This window comes from Sander vitreus, chromosome 17 (assembly GCF_031162955.1).
Source record: "Sander vitreus isolate 19-12246 chromosome 17, sanVit1, whole genome shotgun sequence".
Lineage (NCBI taxonomy): Eukaryota > Metazoa > Chordata > Actinopteri > Perciformes > Percidae > Sander > Sander vitreus.
The window spans coordinates 8656988-8678563 of record NC_135871.1 but is presented as its reverse complement, the minus strand read 5'-3'; the positions used below and the strand labels follow the sequence as shown (position 1 = coordinate 8678563).

The window sequence follows — 21576 nt, the reverse complement described above, 5'->3', positions numbered from 1 at the left end:
ACTGCCATTTTATTTATTTTTTTGGAATCATTGTACTCTTCAAATGATGATCCCTACAGTTGAAAGAGTCAGTTAAAGTAACGCTAGATCAACAACTAACTTGTAAAATAAAATGTTATTTGTTTTTTTTCTACATGCCTTACTATTAAGCAGAAATTAATACAGGGCATAACCTGTGGTTGGTCTTGCTGTTCCTTATGACACACCAGTTAAAGGGATCTGATTTAGGCTTACCTAAGAAGTGAACCATAATCTATATTTTAGTGTTGGAAAAATTGAATCACATGGTTTAGGGTTGGGTATCGAGATTTTCTTTGTTTTGGTTTAGACTCTGCTTATCGATTCTATTTACTAATTGCTCGTTCTTGGCAAAGAAACCAAATTGTGAAGGCAAAAACCCCCTTTATTTTCAGTGGATTTTTGGGCTGTAGTAAAAAGTCACTTGTCATAAACGACAAGGTATTTTTTGATTTTAAAATAAGGACAAAAATAGATAAATATGTATATTATAATATTATCCCTGAGTTTTATATGGACCCGGTAGCATTAGTTGACTGTGGTGCGCTATGACTACATCTGGAGACCTTGAAAACGCTGCATTCTTAGTGGGTGTTTAGACCAAAAATGAAAAGAAAAGCCCTGCGTTAAATCGAAAATGCATGGTGCTGCATTGGTGGGGGCCTGTTGCTTCAGATGCCTGTGAGAGTAAGACCATAAAATACCATCCAGAAGGTCCAGTTTGAGCAATAGATCAATGGGTTTGAAAGCTTGTCCGACTGTGGTTGATAATATTATGAGGGAGAATGTTAGTGCTCTGGAAAGTTATCACGTCTGCAATCATTTTAGTTTTTTTTTCTTGGCAATGATCTTTAGAAAGAGGGCATTTATATTACAAACTGATCTACAAGGAATGTGCGCTTGTACATATTTTATTGAGCACCGCACCACCTTGACGAGACAACATAAAAAAAAAAAAAAAAAAACAATTCTCGATGCCCAACCCTACATAGTGTTTGTAGCTTCGGTAAAAGAACATTTAACATAGACCTCGTTATGTCTTCTAGACCATTACACTCACCCTTGGATAGCCAAAGCTGGTTAATGGATTGCTGTATTTTTCTGCTGTCTTTTGCTGTCTGGTGTGATGCTGGGAGAAACAGCAGGACTTCTGCAGTGTTCCAGCTTAATGCTGCTTGTAGAGATTAAAAAAACAAACTACAAGTGAATGTTCTGCATACTACAAAATCTGCATGAAAGACGTGGTTCAGTCCAATTTAATTTAGAATGCAAGTTATTACAGAATGGTCCACTTCATACTGTTTTTGGTTAGTATTACAATTATACAATGCTTGTTGAGTGTTATAATAGCTTTATCCTAATGCTTCTCCCTCCTTGCATGTTACAGTACTATGCTCTTCAGATTCTGGAAACGGTTATCAAAACAAGATGGAAGATTCTTCCCAGGAATCAGTGTGAAGGTAAACGTTGTGATTCATAGCACAAATACAACATGTGTTCATTCTGTCAATGTTAGTGCCTTTTTAAATGTTGTGACGTGCGGTTGCCAAGTTGAGGAGTGTTCCTCCACTAAGCACGCTGGTTTGTTTTCTGCTCGACTGGCTTGCACTGGCTGCTGCAAGGCAAGCCAGGTTGGATTCTGCACTGTAGCAGTTGCTTTAGAGAGGAAACAACCAAAACACCCGAGCACTGATTCTTTTTTTTTTTTTTTTTTTTTTTTATAAAGCTTTATGAAGGGGCATCTTTAAAGAGGTAGAGGAACTTTACTTAAAGTTATTGCTGTGCTTGCTCACGTTGCTTTAAAATGTTGAAGCACCCCATGTGTAGAATTTTTATGTGACAGTATTTTTCAAATTACTCTAATGGCATATGTTTTTGTTTGTAGGAAGATAAAACATTCCCAGTGTTTCTTTCAACCCATTCATCTTTTTGTACCTGGAGGAGAAAGAGGGACATGTTATTGGCATGGAATAATCCCTGCCCCAGTGTCTTTTTCTGAAACTACTGCAAGGAGTTGCCAGTCAGTCATGTTCAAATCGTACGCATATGGGCTTTACTTAGGCTACATTTACATTGCTACGTTTTGGTTTGAAAACGAATATCCTTTTCTACGTTTACACCTGGCTTTCGCACCGCTCTGGCGTCTTAGAGCCCCTAAACCAGAAATTGAAATTTGTAAACACTTTTTGGTTTGGAATCTGCGGGGTTGTGTTGCAGTCTCAACGGTCGCAAACGGAGACCTTTGGCAACACAGACACTGACACCAACGGTTCGCCGCCTGATTGGGCCTTATCATCATGACGTCTCGTTCTCTGAGACTAAGCTACCGATGTAACCATGGCAACTACCAGCAAAGGGCAGAGTATACATGCTGCCTCCTGTTTAGCCCTGGCACGCGCATGCCCAGTATTACGAGAATGTTGATGAGCTATGCGGTTTGGGCATGTTAGTCTAAACGGAGATTAGTTCTTCTACTGGAGCTAAAACACTTGTGTGCACGGAGATCGCTTTTGGCTCAAAACTCTGCTTGAAAACCGAAACGTAGCAATGGAAATGTAGCCTTAGATGTCTTTGGAAACATTCCAGATTCCCATTAAGAATTATTATGAATGAGAAGTTGTTTACCAGATAAATTCTACTTTTAATTGATTTTAATTGTTGCCTAATTGCCATTTCTACTTTATCTCTACAATATCTCAACATTCCCCTGTTTTCTTAGTTTCAAAACTAAATTTATTTTCCTTTTTGTTACGACCTACTGCTTAAACATTTTTATGAAGAATTTTCAAGAATATGAAAACAGAGTGGGATGAAAAATGTCTTAAAAAAATTGGTTGGAGCAAAAAGCAATTAATTAAGTTAATAATCATGTGCAAATCAGTTGATTCTGCCTCCCTCCATTTTTTTTCTATAATTTTGCTAAAAATTTATTTTTTTCATTGACCTAAGACTTCCCTGCTTCTGACCGTAGATGCCTGAATTTTGTTCAAGTGGCAAACCCAGTGCAGGGCGACCGGCAAGTATGTCTTTTCCCCCTTGTGTCAGAGTATTGCCTTGTTTTCGGCTCCGCTCACCACACGCCAGCACATCATTTTCAGAATACAGATACAGTCTAGTAACAAATGCGAGGGAGCTGAATTTTTTTTAAGATGCTCTGCTCACATTGACAATCTTGACTGTCTATGAAATACCTGGGGAAATGTAACTTCCACTGAACTGACCAAAACGTTTGCCCTATAGAAGTTCAGTGGCAGGTGCAGCCCACATTCTTGTGTTTACCAAGTATGTAAATGCAGGACCACAATTTTATTTTATTTTTTTTAAACTGCAGGGTCAAGATTGGTTACATTCAGCTAGTTATGAGCCTGCAGACTGTGTTGTATAACATGCTCCAGGCAACTCGTGATGTCACGATGTGTTTCGATGTACACATTGCATTGGTGCATGCTCACAGTGTCTTTGTGATATCTTTGTGTGTTTGCCAGGTATAAAAAAGTATGTTGTTGGTCTCATTATCAAGACTTCATCAGATGCATCAAATGTGGAGGTGAGTAAACCCGACTTTTGTTGACTTTTGTTTGTTTTTTATTGTAATTGTATGGGTAAAGTAGGACTTGAAATTAATACCATGGAAGTTGACAGAACTGAGAAGAAACAACTGAGCTGCATATAACAAAAAATATTCTGCTGAAATGTTAGATTAATATTTGAGCTATGTTGCAAAGTTAAATCGACATAAACAAAAAAAATAGCATTTTTTTCAAGTTTTACCACTACCAAGGCTACGTTCATTCTGTTGGCATTTGATGCTGTCAGCCGTATTTACAAATCAGAGTGAATCTTCCTTCTTTATTTGTTATGTTACATCAGAGCAGCCAGTACAAGGACGGCCATGAGTAATGTTGGTAACCATAGTGCTGTGTCGTCCAGACCAAACATGGTGACTTCAGCTGCTTTGGAAAGTGTTTTCAGCCAACTTGACCACTTAAAGAACCAGAGGGTCGAGTTGTTAAGAGCTTTAACCTACAGATAACCGAAAGCAACTTCTTATGCAATCTCTGAGATCTTCACCAGCAACTTTAATCTAAATGTTCCCTTTAGTACATAATAATAATAATAATAATAATAATAATAATATTAGCAGTACTGTTACTGTGGATGAAAACTAGCAAAAGACTAAAAATATTTGTTGAAATACTCATGGCGGTGTAAAAACAAACGTAAAACTGAAACAAGATGAACCTTTAAATGTACCTTGAAAACGAAACTGGTTAAGTTAAACCAGAAATGAGCAAGGCAGTGGACACAAACAGGTTTGCTTTTAACGAGAGCTTAGCTGGGGATAAGGGTCAGGTCTGATGAATAAGGTATAAAAAGAACAAAGTTGAGAGCTGTTGCACTGTCTATCTCTAACTGATGCCACCACTCGGCTTTTAGCATTTAATAACTAACTCCCTTCACGCTGGAAAGCATACCTAATTGGGCAGACGTGTCAAAGGTTATATAGATTATTGAATCGACCAAGTTGACCAGACGGTTTGAGCAGTAGTTGGATTTGAACTGAGGTTTTACATTTAGGTACAAGCATTCTATGAATGGTCTGTTATCCAAAACGGCACTCTGAGATTGAAAAAACATAATTTGCTGCAGTGTAATAAATGGTATTATATTAGTATGACTTCATCATTTACTTTTCTGAAGACTTCTTACTAGTCTTAAGGCGTCTTTTACAAACACATGTTTTTACTCCCTAATGACAAGACACAGCGTTATGAATCGACTTTGATTCTTCCAAAACATGAAACGTCAAAATTGAATAATTAACTTTTAATCATGTTCACCACTTTTTTTGTCTCACTTCTTGATTATTGACCTCTAACCCTTCCTCTTGTTATTTTTGTTAGATTACATGATTCCAAATGAAATGTTTAATGCTGTGATGAAATGACAGAAGGCTGTGTTCTAAAACTGAGATGGTATCTAACTAACCATCTCTTTTTAGAAAGAAAAGGTGTACATTGGAAAGCTGAACATGATCCTTGTTCAGGTAAGCCTTCAATACTAATGCAAGGTTGTTTTTGTTTTAATGAATCCGTATTGTCTATAAGACCATTATTGTAATCCATCACTGTGGCTACTCCAGCTGTTAGAAACACCTAATTGTGTTCCGTTAAAACACAGTAATGTTTTCCTAGCCCCACAGTGTTGCATGTGAGTGAATTGTTGAGAGGCACAAAAAAAAGTGACAGCAAACAGTTACAGTGAAGTTATCCACATTTGATAGGCAAGAGAGTACACCGGAGCAGGAAACTCAGTTCTAGCTGCCTAGGACAATTGAAAGCCATTGACGAGTACTACGGCATGTAATGAAACGGAGTTCACTGTACAAGAATATAATATACTAAACAATATCTGGGGTCCTACTGGAAAGTGAATTTGTCTTGTTTGTATTACAAATTATAGCTCACTGGCTGCTGCTGGAAATCCCTGAGTCAAGGTGGTTTGTTAGTTTCTCACAGGCTAACTTGTCACAGTGGTTACTAGTTGATTAAAACGTAGGTGAGTTACATGACTCTAAATCATTATTTATAGAAAACAGATGAAGCCCCCGATTTCAGGAGACTGGAGGTGAACATGTAAACTAAAATCTCTAAACCAGTGATTTCATTTTAATCTCATTGCTTGGTGTGGATTATGGATTAATGGCTTTTCTGTAGCTACAGTGAGCAATCCAGTGATTAACGGGTACAAAATATATTAGTCTTTTCACCACATACACTACCTCTAAATGTTAGACAGTTTAGCACATCTGTATGTATGTGAAACACACTATACATTTCAAATAAAATGGATGGATATGCTGGCAGTTTGTTAGAATTTCAGGATAACTGTGTGTTTGGGCATCTTACTGCTGCCTCAGTGCTCCCCTCAGCTTTTGCAGTGATACTTTTAAACCTGAAGATGTCACTCTTAATTAGTCTGTATGACTCTAAAACTGTCTGGGGCTTGAATTTTTTATTTATTTTTTGCTTAGAAAGGTTACTAACTGAGTGAAATGACTAAGTGGCAGCTATGATGAGAGCTGGTCAAATTCTCTAAATGGTGAAAGGGTTTTATTTTTTTCTTATCTCTATTAGCACAGGGCACACTGGACCATCGGTTTAAAGCGACGCACCGTTCGGCCGGTAACGAAAACAAACGATATGCCTATCTTGCATAAAGTTAACAATTATTTTCATATAGTCTTACTTATTGAGATTCATGTGGATAAATATGAGTGGACAGGAGGGTGCGGGTGAGCAACCTTTCTCAATGTGACAAGTTAACAACCACTTAATTTCACCTTTGTGACTGGTAGCCTATATTCCTTTTTGTATTTTAATTTTAACCTTTGTAATGAAGTCATATTTTTCACCAGGTTGTCACCGTTTACATAGCCTGCATTAAACAACACCGTCAGAACGCACGAGGCAAAGTATCTAAGATGAGCTTTTAGTAGTTCATCTTCGGAACGTTGTAGTTTCACCACAGCAGACCCACGCCAATACGTATGTATTAATAAAATGATGTAGCCGAGTGTGAGCGCACTGCGGTTCCCCTAGCACTGTGGTTTTTTTTTTTTTTTTTTTTGGTCCTAATGAATTCTCCTACACATTACCTTGACCTCATGATGTTTTTTTTTTTTTTTTTACTTTCGACCGCAGCCCAGGTCAGCTTAGTTCATGAGTCCTTATTAAAACTGCATACGAAGTCTCCTTTTGTGTGTGTTTTAAGGCAAGCCAGACGATGTTTATTAATTGTCGCTGTGGCCTCGATTGTAAAGAGGATCGCCATGAAGAGAGAAAGCTGCAGGAGAAGCAGTGCATTTGTCTGTATGGAAACATTATGATATAAGATCTAGTCATTATTTATGTAGCAGTTTTCTCATCAGTAAAGAGACACAACAATGACACACAATACAAGTACAAAACAACATATTATATAATAAGTTGAGTCAGTAATGATTGTACCCTTACTCCAGGAAAGTGTTGAGACCTGTAAACGCTGTTCACTGCTGTGTACTGTCTAATCAACAAATTAGTGCAGACCACTTCAGGACACTATCGTGAGTCATTGAGATGTATACTTTATCGGAAAGGTCTTGAGTCAGACAAGTTAGACCACAGTAGTGCCCACGCTCTGAATTTTGTGTGTGCTTGTGTAGTATATTTGCATGAGGGAGACAAAGATTGGCTGACTGGCCACATGAGTGACTGCATTAATGCCATAGTGAATGAGTCTCTGCCTGCATCAGCTGAGCTTACATTGTTTTGGTCTGCAGGGACTGTAGAGCTCCAGATTCCACACTTGTCCTCACTCTGGAGGCTGTTTAAATGTCTGTGTGGGATTTGTGATTTCATTAACACACTTTTACATTCTAACTGTTCTACTACTCTACGATTATAGTAAGACAGTCTCCTACAAAGCAGCAACAGGGGCACATGCCTGACTTGAGATTGGAAGGAGGGATTGTTATTTTTAGCAAGAGTCACAGATTCATCCCCTTAATTTTTTTATTTTCGGATCACGTGTTCGTCTCAGTGGGAAATGTCATTGTTGAACCATGTAACAACCAACATGTGTTTGTGCCCCCTGTGTCAATAGATCCTCAAGCAGGAGTGGCCGAAGCACTGGCCCACTTTTATCAGTGACATTGTTGGGGCAAGTCGTACCAGCGAGAGCCTTTGTCAGAACAACATGGTCATTCTTAAGCTTCTCAGCGAGGAGGTCTTTGATTTCTCCAGTGGCCAGATGACCCAGGTCAAAGCCAAGCACCTAAAAGACAGGTCAGCATGCTGCATCTTCACAAACCTCTGGAAGCACAATCATGTTAATTGTAGAAAGTGTAATGAATTTGCTTTGTAGGCATTGCTAAACAAACCTACAGTGGGATCTATGTATTTGAGCGTACCACCAAAATACCATAATTAACATACAAGCCTACAGAGTGAGTGTTTCAAAGTTGAAAGATCGATTTTGTGTGGAATATCACATAATAGACAAATCAACCAAATCTTCTCTGTCATGGTATATTTAAAAACCTTGGGAATATTTTTTCCGAGGTGTGAACAATGGCCTTCCTGTCTATATTCATTCTTTTTTATTTATTTATTTTTATTAAGAGAAGGTAATTATAATTTAAGACGGTTCTCTATCTTTGAAACTGGTAAAGGGAGGACTAATGTAAAATAAAAATGTGTTTCAGTTTTGGGGGTTAAATAATGGAATGAACTTCATGATGAGTTGAAAATGTGTACGTCTGTTGAGTTTCAAAAAAGCTTTAAAATCTAAATGAATTAACGGTTATGAAGTTATTTGACTAAAATATAAATTGTAAAATGCATTACAAAAATTGTACTCAAGTATTTGGTTTCATTTAGTTATGTTGGATTTCTGGGTGATTCTATAGGGATTATAGGATAGGCAAAAATAATAATAATTCCTTTTTCGGTTCGCTACCGTGGCAAATTGTGGGAAATAATTGTTTCTTTCATGTATGTTAACCGAAATAAAATTATTCATCATCGTCATTGATCCTACTAGGGATGTCACGATATACCTGTATTGACAATAACCATGATATTTCTAAAATGAAATATTGATATCATGTTAATATTCATATGATAATAATTTAAAAAATCCAGTGCATAGACTGTATAAAAGCTTGCTAGCTAGCTACTTGCACAGTGTGTAGCAGTGGCTACTAAAGCATGTCGGATGAGATGACAGAATAATTATTTTTCTTTTTTTGTACAGTTATGGTTGATTACAGACTCTCTCCCCCTTACACTCCCCTTATTTTGAATCATTGCTTGTAATTTATTTGCCAAAAAACGCGATATCGCGATAATCTTGTTTTCTTGAATTCTTTTGGCCACAATAATCGTGTAGTGAAGATCTCTAAAATGTGTTGGGTGCATCCAGTATGTTCCATAATGTTTCTTCTTTTATTTCAGCATGTGCAATGAATTCTCACAGATATTCCAGCTTTGCCAGTTTGTCATGGTATGCAAATCTTCATCTCTTACGTTTTTAGCATTAGCGTACAATAATTTTTCATCAGTTACGCATCAGTGTTTGTCCTTCAGCTGTTTGTCATCTCATTGGTTGCACCTTAGGAAAATTCCCAGAATGCCCCCCTGGTCCACGCTACTCTGGAGACCCTCTTACGTTTTCTCAACTGGATTCCTCTGGGGTACATCTTTGAAACCAAACTGATCAGCACGTTGGTGTATAAGGTATGTACGCAGATGCACACAGTGTCATGTAACAAGTAGACTTGAATTGTCACAAATTGTTTCCAAGACAAATCCATGGATTTGTTGGCAGTTGTGAAATAAGCCAGCAAGTATATGCCAAGCAAGCTTAAACATACTACAAATAGTTGCTAGTTGCACACTCAAATTGTTCTTTAACTAAACATCTGTTTAAACGGTTTTCAGTTCTTGAACGTGCCCATGTTTCGCAATGTGACACTGAAGTGCCTCACAGAGATTGCCGGTGTGAGCGTCAGCCAGTATGAGGAGCAGTTTGTCACACTCTTCACCCTGACCATGTGTCAACTTAAACAGGTGCGTTAGGCTAAGAACCCAGTGCTCAGATTCCCATTTCTTCTTTTAAAGATGTTAATTGAGATTTCAATCTCGATCCATATCCATGCAGATGCTGCCTCTGAACACCAACATTCGTCTGGCCTACGCTAACGGGAAAGATGATGAGCAGAACTTCATCCAGAACCTCAGTCTGTTCCTCTGTACTTTCCTAAAAGAGCACGGGCAGCTCATCGAGAAACGGCTCAACCTCAGAGAAACATTAATGGAGGTGAGAGAGAATACTGTCAGTCACAGGGACACAGTGCTGTGGTGTAACGGCTTGTCTAGACAGGCTGCACAGGCGAAAATGGGACAAAAATACTGCAGAGTAAACAAATAGAAGTCTTGTGTAGATAACTGCATCCATTGTCTAATGGTTCCCTTGGTCCTTTCCCAGGCCCTCCACTACATGCTGCTGGTGTCAGAGGTGGAAGAGACTGAGATCTTCAAAATTTGTCTGGAGTATTGGAACCACTTGGCTGCTGAGCTCTACAGAGAAAGTCCCTTCTCTACGTCCACGTCCCCTCTGCTCTCTGGCAACCAGCACTTTGACGTGCCACCACGCAGACAGCTCTATCTGCCTGTACTCTCCAAGGTACAACACACAGCCACATTTCATTTAACTGCTTTATTGAAGAATTAACACACATATAGCCTTGATTGGCATTGTCTATTTTGCCACTTGATGATATTTACATACACATTGATGTTATATGATGCAATATGATTAATTAATGCATTGTTGTAGTTCAATTTGTCAAAGCAACTTTTTCTTTTAAGAAACATTTCTTACTTGAAGTTCAAGATAGCACAGCAGCTAAGTGTTTAGTAGGTGCAGAAGGGTTTCAGTAGAGTCTTAGCTCGCAGTCATATTAGAATCATTTGGCACTGGTCAAGCAACAGGTGGCTGCTAAACTACTGCCAAAAGATTTGCGGGTTACAACATTACTGAATAACAACAGACTTTTTTTTCTCTTCTGTGATTTATAACTTACATTCCATAACATAGTGTGTGGTGTGTATATATGACCATAAGACAACATATTATCTTAATGTATATTATCCTTTAACATTCTGTGTGTGTGTAAGTGTGTGTGTGTGTGTGTGGGTGTCTGTGGGTGGGTGGGTGGGTGTGTGTGGGTGGTGAGGCTGTTCTTCACTGTGTGTATGCCCTGACAGGTGTTTATCTCTTGTGACAGGTGCGTCTGCTAATGGTAAGTCGGATGGCCAAGCCCGAGGAGGTATTGGTGGTGGAGAATGACCAGGGAGAGGTGGTCAGAGAGTTTATGAAGGACACCGATTCCATCAACCTCTACAAGAACATGAGGGAAACCCTTGGTATGATTTAGTAATAAGAACCTCTAAGTCCACTGCCATTATATTTAGCATACTTTTTCTTGGCCACAAAAATGCAGTGTTTGAAGCTGTGGTAGGCACTTTATCTTTGGCGTCCCTGGGCAAAATTTCCATAATAATTTTTCAGCATATTGTAATTCAAGCGGTCTGAGAGAAAACTGCGCCTCGTCTTGGTTTTGTATTCAGGCTTTTAGAAAATGTAGTCATCTCAAAAGACTTTGGCCAATCACAGGTCAATTTAGAGAGAGAGTTAAGAGTTCCTATTGGCTGTTCCGCACATGCATTTCCCTTGTGACAAAGAAGGGAGCGGGAGAGCTGCAGGAAGAGGTCTCACTCCACTTCAAATTCTGTTTTTTTTTGGGGTTTTTTTGCAGTCTACCCACTGCAGCTTTAATTGATCATAACTAACATAAGAGTTATATGATTTTATGTATGGCTTCTTATTTACATCCATCCAGTTAACTTAATTGTTGATAATGCAGCTTCATGCATACCCACTGATTACATAGGCTAAATCCTCGCAAAACATTTGTTAATTTTACTCAACACTGCCAAAATATTTAGCAGTTAGCGCTGTCAGCTGGCTGGGGCCTTTCTGTGTGGAGTTTGCATGTTCTCCCTGTGTCTCAGGGGTTTCCTGCAGGTGTTCCGATTTTATCCCACTGTCCAAAGACATGCAAGTTTGATTAATTTGGAAGCTCGTCAACCAGCAATCAATTCAGGGTGTATCTGCTGGGATAGACTTTAGCGCCCTGTGAACCTGAAGATAAGCTGTGAAGAAAATGGATGTATGTAGAGAAAGCTTGATGCCTATCAGGCTTGGGGAGTAACAGAATACAGGAACGACATTACGTAATTAACAAGGAGGAGGTGCAGAAGTCTTGTTTTCTCAGACCAATTGAATTACAGTATGCTGAAAGATTCTTATTGAATTTTTTGCCCAACGGCCCCAAAAACACAGTGCCTACAATAGCTTTAATCAGATAACTGATACATTTAGTGCACATGCACACATATTACAACCCTTCACGAGTCTCACAAAACACAACTCTGGGCTCAAGCGAAACCATAAACTAACAGTTGCCAATTCGTTATCATGGCCTCCTAATGTTAGTTTAAAAAAATAAAAAAAAAAGACAAAAAATGCATTCACTGGGTGGAAATTTCATAATTTTGTGTTCAAAGCAGAAAAGGGGAACTGCACTGTATGGAACATGCCCATATTTGGTATTGAGGCCATCTATAAGTAACAGAAAGTAATCAAGTTAGGTTACTTTAATACTGTTATACGTGGATTAGATTACTAACTAAATTTTATTTTTTTTATTTTATAAGTAACCCTCCCAACTCTGATGCTAATACTCTTTACTATTGGCTGCTTGTAACATTGGCTACCTAAAATAGATTGATCAAAATGATTATACAGACTCCAGGCTCATAGAATAATACTGCTGGTAAATTTGGGTTTAATGGATATATTGATCCGTGTCAATTTCCACACTGGCATACCAATTTTACTGTCTGTTCATACACTTTTTTTCTACCATACATTGTACACATACTGATAATACAGTCTACTTTGTGCCATCCTGCAGTGTACTTGACTCACCTGGACTATGCGGACACAGAACGCATAATGACAGAAAAGCTTCACAACCAGGTGAACGGCACCGAATGGTCCTGGAAGAACCTCAACACATTGTGCTGGGCCATCGGATCCATCAGTGGGGCTATGCACGAGGAGGACGAGAAGAGGTTCCTGGTCACTGTCATCAAGGTACAAAAAAAGCCCTGAACTTGTGGTATAAAGGGACCAACATGCTCATAGTTGTAGTACTTTACTTTTAAACAGCTCAAGATCTACCAAAACTTCTACAATGTGTTTAGATATCTGTAAAAAGTAAAATTACAGACTTTAACATTATAATTCAAATTCCAAGAAAACATTTAAAGCTGCTCGGTTTCAATAATAGATTACAGTTCATCCTTTCTGGTCAGGTCACGTGTTTATTGACACCACTTTGATGTTGAATGATTTTTCAAGCGATTGTGTAGAACACTAAACACTGACCCCAGGTCATGTGAATGATTTTGAAAACCCTTTTTGTCCCGTTTGTTTCAGGATCTGCTGGGTCTGTGCGAGCAGAAAAGAGGAAAGGACAACAAGGCCATCATAGCCTCCAACATCATGTATATTGTCGGCCAGTATCCACGCTTTCTCAGAGCCCACTGGAAGTTCCTCAAAACTGTGGTCAACAAACTCTTTGAGTTCATGCATGGTGAGAGGTGGTTCGGTTTTGTAAAGTGTAACGCATTGGTTTAAATTTGTTGGATCTATGTATATCAGATTTTGAAATTATGGCCAATTTTGCTCCAACTTATCATCCTCCATGCCCCTCCTTCATCAGAGACCCATGATGGTGTTCAGGACATGGCCTGTGACACATTCATCAAGATCGCCCAGAAGTGCCGGCGCCACTTTATCCAGGTGCAGGTGGGAGAGGTGATGCCCTTCATCGACGAGATCCTCAACAACATCAACACCATCATCTGTGACCTCCAACCTCAGCAGGTCAGCAAATGCATGCCCATTGTCATTTTCATTATCTCTAGAGATGCATCACACTTGTGCAGAGTACACAGAGAGTCATTAGCACAATTCTGCTTGAAAATAATTTTCGCTTATTTGCCTTTGCTGACAAATCTTCCTGTTTGTGTGCAGGTGCACACCTTCTATGAGGCCGTAGGTTATATGATTGGGGCCCAGACAGATCAGGCTGTTCAAGAGCACCTGATAGAAAAATACATGCTGCTGCCCAATCAAGTGTGGGACAGCATCATCCAGCAGGCTACTAAGGTAAGAGAACAATATACCCCCACATCCTAACAAAGTTTATCCAATATACCAGTCTATACGTTCTATGACAGACAAACAAAAACAGTGTTAATCTGTACGTCTCTCCACCCTCAGAACGTGGACATCTTAAAGGACCCAGAGACTGTGAAACAGCTGGGTAGCATCCTGAAGACCAACGTCCGAGCCTGTAAGGCCGTGGGACACCCCTTTGTCATCCAGCTCGGTCGGATTTACCTTGACATGCTCAATGTCTACAAGTGCCTCAGCGAGAACATCTCTGCTGCCATTCAGACAAATGGTAAGGGAGGTGTGTGTTTATGCTCCTCCAGCTGACTGATAATATGTCTGTAGATTCATCGACGGCAAAAACAAACTGCCTACCACAGCTTTAAGGTCACGTGATGAGCTAAGATTGATAGACTAAAATTGAGGCGCCCTCGCAATGTGATGTCGAAGCACATGAAGGCAGTGATGTTACAGCAGACGGGTGGACCTTCTGTTCCCTTCCATCTTTTCAGTGATGTTTCTCCAGTTTGACAGATATAGTCTCTTTAACATCTTATACAAATCATCCATTGTGTCTCTAGGATATGAACACAAATGTCCTCAAAACCTACAGTTTATTGATAGTTGAACACTGCTGAGGCCTAACCTAATGTATGTTTGCTCTTCTGTGTTGTGCCTTGCACTTGTGGAGGACTTGTTTGGCCTCAGTGTGTTGAGGGGTTAGAAAAATACACCGATGCCTTCGATACTGTGTTAATACTTTCTGTTAAAAGAGTTTGGAAATGAAAGATTAAGCTACACTCACTAACACAAACTATCATGTTGTGCTTTTTTTGGTTGGTGCTACAGTTGCAATAGCTTTGTTTTATTCTAGCCTTTACTTATGCACTTCAGTAGTGGCATTTTGTTTGTAGGCCAGCAATACTGTGTCCTTTTTTTTTCTTGCATGCGGCTGTTTTAGTGACTCGTCTCTGAGTCTCTGGGCTTAAATGGTGGGAGAGGTGCCGTATGAGGTCTGTCAGTACTGATCAAGGATTTCTGCACTTACATTGCCCGCTGATACAGAGCAGGAAAGAAATGGTGAGCCGTACAGAAAGAACAAATAGCGATGATGCAGAGCAGATGGCTTTTCAAAAGAAAGGAACCACTTAATCGATTGTGATTGAAGCCAGGCTCCCCAAACCCTGCTTACCTGTAGGGTTGCGGGATGAGGAAAAAAAATCTTCAAGTTATATGTAATGTCAAGTTGATACAATAATTCTGTAAAATTAAAGTTGCCATAAAGCAGTCTTGATTAATGATTGGCAACATTACCGACAATGGCCTAAATGTCGTTATGGCTTAAGCTAAGTTCCTACTAAAAGACTTTCAAAGTCGTCAGTTCGCTGTACTGTAGTGTGCACACTACACAACTTGCTGTCATCTTTTCCCACTACCTGACTGACCGGCGACAGGGGCTCACACACTACTATTTCTTTCACCAGTTGGAATTCACATGTCTAGCCCTATGCAACAACTTTGGTCTGTGTTGCAAATGCAAAATGTAAAGTACAGGCGACCCCTCCCCTTGGCCTGTGACTTGCACTCTCATTGGCTGTAGCTCCCCGGCAAAGTCCCCTACAACTCCAGGTATTTAGTGTGCCACATATCTGGAATGTGTCTGTGATGCAACAGTCTCGCATTTTTTGAACGGTTCACACATTGCGCTCAAGCGCTGAGCCAATGCGGATTTGCGTCCCATATGGAGCTTCAGAAACTGTCGGAGAGCCAAAATTCGGGGCTAAAGTCCTGTAGTGGGCATCTACCGTTAGTACAACCAGAAAAATGGTATCAAAGGGAGAGCTACAGCACCTTGCTATCTTTCGTCTCAGTGCCTGACCATAACTATAACAGCAAACGAGAGGAAACCGTGACACACAAACATGATCCTTCACTGCTCAACCAGTCAGCATTTATCTGATGCACAGGTCTGCAAATGCCTTGTAGTACTCAAAGACCCCTTCTATGTGCCCTGTGCAGAACATTTACTCACATCCTCACAAGAAAACAATGTGTTACTGTATTAGACAAAGTGTGAGGACGTTTTCTCTGTGTAGTGCCTATCATCATATATGTCTTCTCTTTGTGTTGCAGGTGAGATGGTGACGAAACAGCCCTTGATCCGGAGTATGAGAACAGTGAAACGAGAGACACTGAAACTGATCTCAGGCTGGGTCAGCCGATCAAACGACCCACAGATGGTGAGAAATCACTATGAGATCCTCTGAGATGTTACAAAATACGTGAACAAAAAAAAAGTTAACGTAGTCTTGATCAGACAGCAGTGATATATTTTTACCCGTGTCCTCAGGAGATACTTCACTCTGTGGCAATCAATGAAACGGTTGACAGTAGAAAAGAAGTAGAACTAATCCAGTTTGTATTTTTAGATCAAACTTAAATATTTCAGTTTGTACCCTCAGCTGTGTTTTTATCTGCATAACAATTAATATTCATCGTGTGTCTGAGTTTATAGACATGCAAAAAATTATAGCTGCACCTTTTGTAATGTACCTGTCAAAACTGAGCCTTTTAAGAAGTCTAGGTAGACGTCTTTCCAGCACCTGTCTTTATAGGTGGGTGCTCCTGCTTTTTATTTTCCTCTGTTGTTTGCCTGTTGGTCCCAGCTGATCCCTCCTGTTGTGTTCCAGGTTGGGGAGAACTTTGTTCCACCGCTGCTGGACGCCGTCCTCATCGACTATCAACGCAATGTCCCAGCTGCCCGTGAGCCCGAGGTCCTCAGCACCATGGCAACCATCGTCAACAAGCTGGGGGGACACATCACTGGCGAGATACCCCAGATTTTTGATGCCGTCTTCGAGTGCACCCTGAACATGATCAACAAGGTAAGGCACAATGATCAACTGGACACAGCTTGTAATCTTAAAATTCGAAGTGGGCTGATCATCGTTTTGGTTAACCGTATGATTGAAAGTTTATCTAAACATGTGATACTGACAGTGATCTACATCATGTGGCCTTCACAGCAGTCTGTTAATCAGAGCTCTATATTGGACTGATTATGTTTGTCCACTCTGACATGATGGGCCATTGTCAGAAGAAAACCAAGATAAAATGTATTTGACTCATTACAAAATGAGTGGGTTGACATGGGACACGATACAGCACCGATGTAACAGGTTACACTTTATAGCCATATGTATCCTGTAAATATATATTCCTATTCCCCAGTGTTTTAAATATAGTTTATGCCTACGCATGTCGTAGTCTTAAAGTAAAGGGCAGTCTCTCAATACACTTGATGTTGTTGGCATTTGTAGTAGAGGTCGATCGATATGGGTTTTTCAATGGCCGGTGCTGATATTTTAGAGAGCAGGGCAGCCAATATATAATGCCGATATCATGCTGTTGTTTTGTTTTAGATTTTTTGCATTTGATAAAATACAACAATTTAATCATAATTACAGCTGAGGCACAAAAATAACACTGATGTTGAACATTGTTATGAACATTGTCTGCATTGTCTAGGTTTGCTTGTCTGCAGTGCACTTATTTAAAAAAAAAAAGTAAAAAAAAATGTATCGACTAAAAACAAACAACTTTTTTTGTGTTGTGCTTTTCTGCTAGAACTTTGAGGAGTTTCCAGAGCACAGGACCCACTTCTTCTACTTGCTCCAAGCTGTAAACTCTCACTGCTTCCCTGCATTCCTCGCCATCCCCCCTGCCCAGTTCAAACTGGTGCTGGACTCCATCATCTGGGCCTTCAAACACACCATGAGGAACGTGGCTGATACTGGTAAGGCTTCTGAGAGAGAGAAACACACACACACACACACACACACACACTTAACTACATTGATTAATGTTCATATTAAGCAACAATGCCTCGAGCATGAACACCAACTTATGTAAAACAATCTGGGTGTTTTATCATATCGCGGGGACAGTGTTTCACAGGTGGGGATAATCTTCAAACAGCAGAAACTATCTGACACAGCTGGTGCACTGTGATACACCGTGTCAGCGATGTTCAGAAGCACTCGCTGATATTTACTTGTCAGATCGTGCTCCTGGCCCCGCTATAACGTACAGGTATAATCTTCCTTTTGTGAGGAATGTTTGAACCGAACAATGTGTAGGAAGCTGAAGTTGTACTTCTTATTCTGCTCACCCAGGTCTGCAGATTCTGTACACGCTGCTGCAGAATGTGGCCCAGGAAGAAGCAGCCGCTCAGAGTTTCTACCAGACGTATTTCTGTGATATCCTACAACACATCTTCTCTGTGGTCACTGACACGTCACATACTGCCGGTGAGCTGACACACGTGAGCTGTGGGGACACCTGACCGCTCCAATACGAACATCTTTCAGTGATGAATAATTTAAGTTTCTTTAGTAAAAGTTGGTGTGTTTTTCTGCAGGCCTGACGATGCATGCGTCCATCCTGGCCTACATGTTCAACCTGGTGGAGGAGGGGAAGATCACTACAGTGCTAAACCCTGCCAGCCCTAACAACCAGGGTTTCATCCAGGAATACGTGGCCAACCTGCTCAAGACTGCCTTCCCTCACCTACAAGAGTGAGTATCAACACACACAAACGCACAATCTCTCTGCTGCAGTAAAATAACACATCTGCTAACACCACCGTGGCTGTGTGTCTTTTGTTTGCGCTAGTGCTCAGGTGAAGGTGTTTGTGACCGGGCTGTTCAGCTTAAACCAGGATATTCCTGCATTCAAGGAGCACCTCAGGGACTTCCTTGTCCAGATAAAGGTGAGTTTGTCAAAGTTCACAAGTCATGTTCAATGCTCTACACATTAGGGGTGTACAAAAAAATCGATTCACATTCGTATCGCGATTCAACCTCTACCGATTCAAAATCGATTCATAGAATTCCAAAAAAACTTTTTTTTTTTTTACTCTCTTTAGTCTACTGCAATCGCTTGGGAAAAGTAACTACATTTACATACTGTGAATAGTAGTATTAGATTATGTTTTTATGTCAGCCTTTATTTAGAGAGGACAGCTGAAGACATGAAAGGGGAGAGGGGGGGATGACACGCAGCAAAGGGCCGCAGGTCGGAGTTGAACCCTGGCCCGCTGTGTCAAGGAGTAAACCTCTATATATGGGCGCCCGCTCTACCAACTGAGCTATCCGGGCGCCCCTGAATCGTTTGTAATCGACATCGTTTTTGAATCGAAAATCTTGAGCCTAAAAATCGATATGGAATCGTGACATTTTCTGAATCGTGCACCCCTGCTACACATTCATAAGTCGCTTTGGATAGCCTCGGCTAATGTAGGTGTCATGATAATTAACTGGAATATAACAACCAGACCTTGTTGGTTTTTTTGGTTTTCAGCCATTGTGCTGCATAAACACAGCCAAAAAAACCCAATGGTTATATATTGTTAATTGAATGTAATATATTTGGACTGTCTATCCGTGTGTATTTGTTTGCTGATAAGCTAAACTAAAGTGAACAAGGCCCTGCATACCTCTGGCTTTGCTGTTTGTTGTTTGTGCTGCGCGGGCTTTGTCTCTTCTCACAGAGGTTATCGGGGACCACATAGTTAGCTGCTTAGCTGTTTCCACAAATAACATTTTCCTGCATGGTCAGGTTGTTCTGCTAAGTATATAGAAGGTCTGTGGCTGCTGTGCCAGCTTATTGTTGGAATAAAACTGTGTATGACAGTGATGTGCGCCCTGTATTCTAGTCTACGGATTGGCCCACTTTTCAGCTGTTAGGCTCATTGAATTATTTTTATTACGGTTATTTTCCAGACTATAATCTTGAGATTAGAGATACAACTGATCTTTTGAGATGTTGTCAGGATCGAAGTAATTAGTTAGTTAGTTAGTTAGTTAGATTTTGGGATCAACAAATTAAAATTATTGTCAACAATTTAGCTAATCGGTTCATTCTTTTTCATTTATAAAGCAAAAATGCTGAACATTTACAGTTTGTTGCTTTTCTCTCAGGTTCAAATGGTCAGTTCAATGTCACCTTGGGCTCTGGGAAGTTTACTTCGTTCAGTCTAAAAGAGACCAATCACTTAATTGTAAAATGAATTGATAATGAAAATAATCTTTAGTTTGAGCTTTGGTCGGGATCCCACACAAGGATCAGTGGGTGTAGAAAATGCATTGGTAGAGGTGGCATGTGGCTTTTTAAACCGCCGTGTTTCCCTGTTTTGTGCTGCTGTTCCAGGAGTTTGCAGGCGAGGACACCACAGACCTGTTCCTGGAGGAGAGAGAGGCGTCACTTCGTCAGGCCCAGGAAGAGAAACACAAGATCCAGATGTCAGTCCCGGGCATCCTCAACCCTCACGAGATCCCTGAGGAGATGTGTGACTGAACACCAGCTCCACCAAACTGTACAGTACTCCCAACAAACAAACAAACAAATAAACCCTAACCACAGCAAACACAACAAAACCCAAGCGAGGCACGTGAGTGTGGCGGGAGGCCGCTCATCTTCTGCAGAGCAGGCCGTCCCATTGGATGTTTGTTGACCAAAACAATGCCAATAATATGTAAATGATTACCGCGTCACCCTGTGGCCCTTTTTACATAATCTGCGTTTTCTATGGAGACTTTTTGTGTAATATCTTTCCAGAACTGTTAATCTAAGCTTATGTTTCGTTGGTCTCTGGCCCATCTCAAGACCTGCATGATGAGGTTGTAACAATTAGACAACTTAACCATCTTGTTTTTGTTCTGTTCCCTCCACCTCCCATGTTCTCTTTCTCCCAGTTCTTCCCTCTTCCCATATACTTGTTTATATATAAATATATTATATATACAGTCTGAGCAGGGTTTTTGTGAAAACAGGCAATTGTGTCAAGTCCGCATAGAGGCTTCTGGACCTGTGGTGTGACAGACAGGAAGTGGTCATTTAGTGGCACACGCACCGCTTGTTTGGTGCCCCCACGGCATTGTGGGAGAATGTGAATCTAACAGATAATGAATGAAGGCCGAGAGATGCTGCTTCATGTATCCACATCGGTTGCTCACAAGGAGTTCTGCTTCACCTTTAAAAAAAAAAAAAAGCGCATGGCTGCTGCCGACAGGAGTTTTTTAGGGAAAGCAAAACCGAATATGTGCATATCATCCCAATTGTATAGCATCTTTAATACCATGGGAACATTTTTTTTTTTTTTTTTCCTCCTTTTTATTCTATTGTTTCTTTTTGTTGTGGGTGTGTGCGCGTGTGTGCTGTCGCCTAGTCGACATCAGCGTTTTGTTTTCCTCTAAGAGGATTGTTGCTCATTTGTGAGCCTTCATTAATGGGATGTTTTAAGGAAGTGGCGGAGGTATTTATGGGTTCTTAGTTGGTTGCATCTTTATAACAACTCCTGTTTAACTCAGATGGCTTTTGAGATTTTGAATTGTACTAATTTAGATTGTTTACCATGCAGTAGTGCTTCAAGACACTACCTTTAGAGCAAAATGAAAAATAAAAACTGGGTTTACATTTAATTTTGTATTTTTGCATTTTTTTTCAGTTGTACCTGTTTGAGTTCTGTCCAAATAAAACAAACGGATTTTTGTCCAGAGAGCAAATGAATTGCCACGAGTTTAATTAGGTAAAGAATGTATAAATCCAAATATGTACCCAATCTCTAATGACAAATTTCCCTTCTAAAGGTGTTACATTTGTTGTGAACTTTTTGAACTGATTAAAGTTGCGAATTTTATAACCCTG

At 40.1% G+C, this 21576-nt stretch overlaps 1 protein-coding gene across 3 annotated transcripts in view; it reads left to right on the top strand.

Annotated features, from left to right (window-relative positions):
* Window positions 1–21576, top strand: part of xpo1b (exportin 1 (CRM1 homolog, yeast) b) — a 27701-nt gene extending 6125 nt beyond the window's left edge. For 2 of the 3 annotated variants that reach the window (XM_078272562.1, XM_078272564.1), the window contains exons 4-25: window positions 1406–1478; window positions 3504–3565; window positions 5021–5065; window positions 7663–7844; window positions 9015–9063; window positions 9177–9296; window positions 9501–9629; window positions 9721–9879; window positions 10048–10245; window positions 10850–10988; window positions 12602–12783; window positions 13129–13285; window positions 13415–13578; window positions 13729–13863; window positions 13978–14170; window positions 16003–16109; window positions 16560–16754; window positions 17497–17665; window positions 18045–18179; window positions 18290–18446; window positions 18544–18640; window positions 20080–21576. In XM_078272562.1, the coding sequence (XP_078128688.1) occupies window positions 1406–1478; window positions 3504–3565; window positions 5021–5065; window positions 7663–7844; window positions 9015–9063; window positions 9177–9296; window positions 9501–9629; window positions 9721–9879; window positions 10048–10245; window positions 10850–10988; window positions 12602–12783; window positions 13129–13285; window positions 13415–13578; window positions 13729–13863; window positions 13978–14170; window positions 16003–16109; window positions 16560–16754; window positions 17497–17665; window positions 18045–18179; window positions 18290–18446; window positions 18544–18640; window positions 20080–20226 (2994 nt within the window). In that variant the 3' untranslated portion in view covers window positions 20227–21576. The remainder of the gene's footprint in view (window positions 1–1405; window positions 1479–3503; window positions 3566–5020; window positions 5066–7662; window positions 7845–9014; window positions 9064–9176; window positions 9297–9500; window positions 9630–9720; window positions 9880–10047; window positions 10246–10849; window positions 10989–12601; window positions 12784–13128; window positions 13286–13414; window positions 13579–13728; window positions 13864–13977; window positions 14171–16002; window positions 16110–16559; window positions 16755–17496; window positions 17666–18044; window positions 18180–18289; window positions 18447–18543; window positions 18641–20079) is intronic. The other variant, XM_078272563.1, reaches the window with a different exon arrangement.